Consider the following 8104-nt stretch of genomic DNA (forward strand, 5'->3'; position numbering starts at 1 on the left):
CTTAACACTTCTGGATATTGCATAATGCTACTGGACATTAGTGGATCAAAGAAATTCATCCAACATAGCGAAAGAGGCAATGCGAAATAAAAGGCAGAATCTGTCAAAACAGAACAGTTCGTATTGACGAATTTTAAAATGGCACCAGACTTGCTCAAATGAAAATGCTCAAATTGAATGAAAGTTGCGTACATATCTGAGGATCATGCACGTAAATTGGCATAATTTTCTGAGCTACCTACAGGGAGGTGGACCCAGATTCGTGACAGCAAAGAAATCTGGAACTGTGCAGTAATCCAAATCTAGTACTTACTTTTCTATCAACGGCTTAACTTGGCACAACAAAACTCAAAACTAAGATAAGGAGAGGTTGCTACAGTAGTAAACAACTTCCAAGACACAAAATAAAAACAAAGTACTGTAGGTAAAAACATGGGTTGTCTCCCATAAGCGCTTTTTTAACGCCTTTCAGCCTAGGCGCAAAAGTGTGTCAAGTATTATCGAAGGGTGATGCATTCTCAGCGGGGTGTGGAGTTTTCTCAACTAGGCATAGTATATTGGATACATAAGTTTCAGCATCTCCCTTTTCATTAGTCTTAGGCGTGCTACTCTCATCAAACAAATTTTCAGGAACTAGCCAAGCATAGTTATTTTCTAATGCATCATTCATAGCTAAGAGCTTACATGGTATTGGTGCTTTGATCTCCCCTCCATCATCAATATTATTAGTGTATCTTATTCTATCCATATCCATCTTTTCAAGGAGACTAACAAAATTAGTTGGAGAACCAAGCATATCAAATTTAGCAAACACCTTTCTAGCTTCTCTTGCTAGACCACCAAATTCTCTAAGAAGGGTTTCTAATACAAAATCTTTCTTTTCCCCTTCTTCCATATCACCAAGTGTGAAGAACATGTGTTGGATTATAGGATTAAGATTAACAAATTTAGTTTCCAACAAGCGAACTAAATGCGCAGCAGCAATTTCATAAGTAGGTGCAAGGTCTACCAAGTGTCTATCTTCAAAATTTTCAATTGTACTAACATGATTGAAAAATTCTTCTATATTATTTCTCCCAACTATAGACCCATGTCCTACTGGTATGCTTTTTGTGGTAAAATTAAAAGGAAACATGATGAATAAAGTAAATGCAAGTAAACTAATTTTTTTGTGTTTTCGATATAGCAAACAAGATAGCAAATAAAGTAAAACTAGCAACTAATTTTTTTGTATTTCGATTTAGTGCAGCAAACAAAGTAGTAAATAAAACTAAGCAAGACAAAAACAAAGTAAAGAGATTGAGAAGTGGAGACTCCCCTTGCAGCGTGTCTTGATCTCCCCGGCAACGGCGCCAGAAATTTATGCTTGATGGCGTGTATTTCACTCGTTCGTTGGGCAACCCCAAGAGGAAGGTATGATGCGCACAGCAGCAAGTTTTCCCTCAGAAAGAAACCAAGGTTTATCGAACCAGGAGGAGTCAAGAAGCACGTTGAAGGTTGATGGCGGCGAGATGTAGTGCGGCGCAACACCAGGGATTCGGCGCCAACGTGGAACCCGCACAACACAACCAAAGTACTTTGCCCCAACGAAACAGTGAGGTTGTCAATCTCACCGGCTTGCTGTAACAAAGGATTAACCGTATTGTGTGGAAGATGATTGTTTGCGAGAAAACAAGAGAACAAGTATTGCAGTAGATTGTATTTCGAAGAAAGAGAATTGGACCGGGGTCCACAGCTCACTAGAGGTGTCTCTCCCATAAGACGAACAGCATGTTGGGTGAACAAATTACAGTTGGGCAATTGACAAATAAAGAGAGCATGACCATGCACATACATATTATGATGAGTATAGTGAGATTTAATTGGGCATTACGACAAAGTACATAGACCGCCATCCAACCGCATCTATGCCTAAAAAGTCCACCTTCGAGTTATCATCCGAACCCCTCCAGAGATTAAGTTGCTAACAACAGACAATTGCATTAAGTATTGCGCGTAATGTAACTAGTGACTACATCCTTGAACATAGCACTAATGTTTTATCTCTAGTGGTAACAGCACATCCATAACCTTAGTGGTTCTTGTCACTCCTCCAGATTCACGGAGGCATGAACCCACTATCGAGCATAAATACTCCCTCTTGGAGTTACTAGCATCAACTTGGCCAAAGCATCTACTAATAACGGAGAGCATGCAAGATCATAAACAACACATAGACATAGTCTTGATAATCAACATAACAAGTATTCTCTATTCATCGGATCCCAACAAACGCAACATATAGAATTACAGATAGATGATCTTGATCATGTTAGGCAGCTCACAAGATCCGACAATGATAGCACAATGGGGGAAGACAACCATCTAGCTACTGCTATGGACCCATAGTCCAGGGGTAGACTACTCACACATCACACCGGAGGCGACCATGGCGGCGTAGAGTCCTCCGGGGATGATTCCCTCTCCGGCAGAGGTGCCGGAGGCGATCTCCGGATCCCCCGAGATGGGATCGGCGGCGGCGGCGCTCCGGAAGGTTTTCCGTATCGTGGTTCTCGGTACAGGGGGTTTCGTCACGGAGGCTTTAAGTAGGCGAAGGGGTAGGTCAAGAGGCGGCGCGAGGTGCCTGCACCATAGGGCCGCGCGGCCAGGGCAGGGGCCGCGCCGCCCTATGCTCTGGCTGCCTCGTGGCCCCTCTTCGTTTCGTCTTCGGACTTCTGGAAGCTTCGTGGAAAAATAGGCCCTGGGCTTTGATTTCATCCAATTCGAGAATATTTCCTTACTAGGATTTCTGAAACCAAAAACAGCAGTAAAACAAAGAATCGGCACTTCGGCATCTTGTTAATAGGTTAGTTCCAGAAAATGCACGAATATGACATAAAGTGTGCATAAAACATGTAGATAACATCAATAATGTGGCATGGAACACAAGAAATTATCGATACGTCGGAGACGTATCAAATACCTTTACTTTGATTTATTGCTTTATGAGTTAACTCTTATGCAAGACTTATTGATGCTTGTCTTGAAGTACTATTCATGAAAAGTCTTTGCTTTATGATTCAGTTGTTTACTTGGGTCATTACCATTGTTTTGATCGCTGCATTCATTACATATGCTTACAATAGTATGATCAAGTTTATGATGGCATGTCACTTCAGAAATTATCTTTGTTATCGTTTACCTGCTCGGGACGAGCAGAACTAAGCTTGGGGATGCTGATACGTCTCCGACGTATCGATAATTTCTTATGTTCCATGCTACATTATTGATGATATCTACATGTTTTATACACATTATATGTCGTATTTATGCATTTTCCGGCACTAACATATTAACAAGATGCCGAAGAGCCAGCTTCGTTTTCTGCTGTTTTTGGTTTCGTAAATCCTAGTAACGAAATATTCTCGGAATTGGACGAAATCAACGCCCGGGGTCCTATTTTGCCACGAAGCTTCCGAAGACCGAGGGGAAAGGAAGTGGGGCCACGAGGCGCCGCCACACTAGGCGGCGCGGCCCAGGTCTTGGTCGCGCCGGCCTGGCGTGTGGGGCCCTCGTGTGGCCCCTCGCGCTGCCCTTCCGCCTACTTAAAGCCTCCGTCGCGAAACCCCCAGCACCGAGAGCCACGATACGGAAAACCTCACCGAGGCACCGCCGCCGCCAATCCCATCTCGGGGATTCAGGAGATCGCCTCCAAGACTCCGCTCGGAGAGGGGATTCATCTCCCGGAGGACTCTTCACCGCCATGGTCGCTCTCCGGAGTGATGAGTGAGTAGTTCACCCCTGGACTATGGGTCCATAGCAGTAGCTAGATGGTTGTCTTCTCCTCATTGTGCTTCATTGTTGGATCTTGTGAGCTGCTTAACATGATCAAGATCATCTATCTGTAATTCTATATGTTGTGTTTGTCGGGATCCGATGGATAGAGAATACTATGTTATGTTAATTATCAAGTTATTACCTATGTGTTTTTTATGATCTTGGATGCTCTCCGTTATTAGTAGAGGCTCTGGCCAAGTTTTTATTCTTAACTCCAAGAGGGAGTATTTATGATCGATAGTGGGTTCATGCCTCCATTAAACTGTAGGACGAGTGATGTAAAGTTCTAAGGTTGTGGATGTGCTGTTGCCACTAGGGATAACACATTGATGCTATGTCCGAGGATGTAGTTATTGATTACATTACGCACCATACTTAATGCAATTGTCTGTTGTTTTGCAACTTAATACTGGAAGGGGTTCGGATGATAACCTGAAGGTGGATTTTTTAGGCATAGATGCATGCTGGATGGCGGTCTATGTACTTTGTCGTAATGCCCAATTAAATCTCACAATATTTATCATATCATGTATGTGCATTGTTATGCCCTCTTTATTTGTCAATTGCCCGACTGTAATTTGTTCACCCAACATGCTTTTATCTTATGGGAGAGACACCTCTAGTGAACTGTGGACCCCGGTCCTATTCTTTACATCTGAAATACAATCTACTGCAATACTTGTTCTTTACTGTTCTCTGCAAACAATCATCTTCCACACAATACGGTTAATCCTTTGTTACAGCAAGCCGGTGAGATTGACAACCTCACTGTTTCATTGGGCAAAGTACTTTGGTTGTGTTGTGCAGGTTCCACGTTGGCGCCGGAATCCCTGGTGTTGCGCCGCATTACATTCCGCCACCATCAACCTTCAACGTGCTTCTTGACTCCTACTGGTTCGATTAAACCTTGGTTTCTTACTGAGGGAAAACTTACTGCTGTGCGCATCACACCTTCCTCTTGGGGTTCCCAACGGACGTGTCAATTATACGCGCATCAGCAGCCTCCGGAGGAAAATACAGCATTTTCCATAGGGAGGCGCTGAGCGTCCCCCGGGGGATCTAATCACTAATCCCCCGGGTCGCCAGCCACACGATGGACACCAATCAACGGATCATCCGGGTCAACGCTCGCACGGGAAAAACGAAAAAAGGCAACCGCGATGGGAACGATCAACGCCTCCTAACCCGCACCGACAGCTCCGCCGTTCTCGCCCGCAGCACCGCCGTCCTCGTAGGCAGCAGCACTCGCCGGTAGCTCCACCGCCCCGTCGACCAGCGCGGCCAAACGCCGCCGTCAGCACCCCCTACCATGGCTAGCAGCAACACGCCTGCAGCCCTGCACGCCTGCTGCCGGCAGCAGCGACGCCCGATTTTAGCAGAAATTACGGCAGTCCAAGGCAGCAACGCCCCTATCGGCCGGCTCCGGTCAGAAACCTCACCGGCGTCGCTGGTAGCACCGTCGCCAGATGAACGTAGCAGACGCCACCACCGCTTGTAGCAGCGTCGCTGGCTGGACGTAGCAGGCGTTGCCGTCGCTTGCAGCGGAGCTGCCTGCCTATGTTAGAAGGCGCCGCCGGCCGAACGTAGCAGGCGCCGCGGCCACTTGTAGCAGCGCGGCCGGCCGGACGTAGCAGGTGCTGCCGCCGGTCTTTGGTAGCAGCGTGGCCGGTCGGGCGTAGCAGCCGCCGCCGCCGTTTGCAGCAGAGCCGCCGGCCGGACGTAGCAGCGCCGCCAGCGGGACGAAGCAGACGCCACCGCCACTTGCTGCGCCGCCGTCGTCTTCTGTAGCATCATCGCTGGCCAGACGTAGCAGACGACGCCGCCGCTTATAGCAGCCCCGCTGGCCGGGCCGGCAGGACCCATCGCCCTACTTGCAGCTCCGCCGCCGCCGTCGGTAGCATCGCCGCCGGCCGGATGTAGCAGAGGATGCCGCCTTGTAGCAGCGCCACCTGCCGGGCGTAGCAGTTGCCGCCGCCGCTTGTAGCAGCGTGGCCGGCCTGACCGCCGCCCATGTCCTCGCAGCACCAGTGCGTCCCATGGCGAGTACGGCAAATTACGGTCGATGCGAGGAGATCGGCGCAGAGCAGGAAGGGCTGCCGCGCGCGGCCGCCGCCGCGGAGGAGAACGAAGCCGGCGTGAGGGATGAAGGAGCCGGAGCAGAGGAGGACGACCGCCGGCAGCCAGGAGCGCGAGCAGCTCGTTGGGCGTGGACAGGAGCACGAGCAGATCGCGTGGGAGAGCGATGGAGATGGGAAGAGAAAGTGCGATGAGGGAGAAGATTAGGTGGGCCCGCGGGACACGTGTTGGATGGAGGAGGCGGAGGAACGGAGAGCTGATCCCCCGGGGGTTCGGCAGCGTTTCCCTTTTCCATATTATATTTAGGTAGGTAAGGAACAGGGACTTAATTTAGATTGAAATATTACAATTAATACATACAGCTACGTAGTCGTTAAGATTTTCGTAGAAGATCTCGTGTCTAGTAGGCCAGACTGGAGATGGGAATAACGATAGTGGTCGGAGCTAGTTGGTTTTCCTGCAGTTCTTCCTGATCTCGAAACGGGTGCCCTCGGCGGGTAGCTTGCTGAGCTTGGCCATGGCGTCACCGAACTGTCGATACCACTCTTTGGCGTCTTCCTTGAACGTCTCCATGATACCCCCGGCGTCGCTGCTGGTGTCGTTGCGAAGCTCCCAGTCGGACCTGAAGAGCACCGTGTTCTGCAGGTTGGCGTGGTAGTAGCTGTTGTCCAGCACCCCCTTACCCGTATCATCGGTGGTGTCCACCCCACTTGGGTCGTAGCCGGACGCGTTGCGGAAGGCGAGCTCCTTGTCGCGGATGTTGTTGGGCTGGATCGGCTTGTCGTCCTTTTTGAGGGCGTTCATGTAATCTAGGCTGATGGGCGTGGCGGTGGCGTCGTCGATGCGGTCGGCGAAGGAGCTTTTGTGGGCGACGCCGATGGCGTGCGCGCCGGAGAGGGCGACAAGCTCCTTGGTGTTGAATTTCTTGACGTCAAAGTTGGCCTTGAGCTGCTCGAAATCGAAGGTAGAAGGAGGGAGGAAGTGGTCGGCTACTTCCGCGGACGAGACCACGCCGTCCATCCGGCCCGTCTTGACGGGGTAGTCGATCTTCTCGCGGCTGACGATGAAGGTGGCCTCGCGGGCGGCGAGGACGACGATGTCGGCGCAGGAGACGTTGTCGCCGAGCTTGGCCTTGATCTTGTCGATCACGTCGAAGCCGTCGAGGCCGATGTTGTTCTCCGCCTGCTTCTCCGTCTTGCTACCGTAGGGCTTCCTGTCCAGGAGCACGGACCCGTCGCAGCCCTGCCCGTATGTACAGATTAGCAACTAAGTTTATACTACTACATTGGTGCTTGGAGATGCAAATCAAAGCAGATGGTGATCACGCACATTCACCCAGCAGTCATGGAAGAGAAGGCGGATGAGGGCGGGGCCGACGCCGGAGTTGTCCCTGATTTCCTTGGCCACTATCTGGTAGACCTTGTCCCCAACGGTGCCCTTCTTGCCGCGGTCGCCGTGGGCCGCTGCAGGCTGCCCGGCGAAGAAGACGAGCACCAGGCAGAGCGACACCACGATGGCGCGGGTACTCAGCTTCATCGCCATGGTGGATCGATCTCGAGATAGACTTATCGGTGTGTGTGTGTGTGTCCAATGAACATGATATAGAGGGGTATATATAGTAGGTACATGCAAAGCTCTGCGCGCGGCGCGCCGGTGATCTCGCTGGGCTTCATTAGCTTGCATGCACTGACGCAATTGTTTACGCTGATGCTGCTGCTTCTGGTTTAAGCATTTGGCGTACCTAAGCGTGCTTAATTGACTACTAGCTAGCCGTTCCGATACATAGTAGAGAGTAGGACAATCGTGCATGCAATGCAGCACAGCAACAGCTAGCGTAGCTTAATCTATGGATAATCAGCTGGAGAACGTGGCGTCGTTGATCTTGCAAATTATTCTTGCGTCAACGAACGCGTATGCAAGTTGGGCACGAATTTTCCTGTCTCTATATATCAACTTGCTTGTGTTTCCGTGTTTCTTGTAGGGGAAAGGAGGGTTTTATTAATCAAACAAGTAGTAGGCTTGCAATCCCGAATGGTATGATACTGATCTCATCCGGAGTCGATCCTAACCAGACTGTTCTCCCTCCTTACGACCAGAACTAGCAAGACAATGACTAGCACAACTGGCACAAACGACAACTCACGCTCTCAAGCAAACATTTTTTTTAGATAAAGAGAATATATTAATATCAAAAGATACCAATTAGACCTAG

The 8104-nt window shown here is 49.5% G+C and overlaps 1 protein-coding gene across 1 annotated transcript; it reads right to left on the reverse strand.

Annotated features, from left to right (window-relative positions):
- Positions 1-6336: 6336 nt before the first annotated feature.
- LOC124706730 (peroxidase 2-like) lies at positions 6337-7434 on the reverse strand. Its single transcript, XM_047238398.1, has 2 exons — positions 7222-7434; positions 6337-7134 (listed from the first exon to the last, which is right to left on the reverse strand). The coding sequence occupies exons 1-2, from the start codon at positions 7432-7434 to the stop codon at positions 6337-6339; spliced, it is 1011 nt and encodes a 336-aa protein (XP_047094354.1).
- Between the last annotated feature and the right edge of the window lie 670 nt (positions 7435-8104).

Source organism: Lolium rigidum, chromosome 4, assembly GCF_022539505.1.
Source record: "Lolium rigidum isolate FL_2022 chromosome 4, APGP_CSIRO_Lrig_0.1, whole genome shotgun sequence".
Lineage (NCBI taxonomy): Eukaryota > Viridiplantae > Streptophyta > Magnoliopsida > Poales > Poaceae > Lolium > Lolium rigidum.

Excerpts from the sequence above, each read along its gene's own strand:
- LOC124706730 (XM_047238398.1), bottom strand. The coding sequence starts at position 7,434 with ATGGCGATGAAGCTGAGTACCCGCGCCATCGTGGTGTCGCTCTGCCTG. Across the intron at positions 7,135-7,221 it reads TCCATGACTGCTGGGTGAAT|GGCTGCGACGGGTCCGTGCT; the intron begins GTGCGTGATCAC and ends ACATACGGGCAG.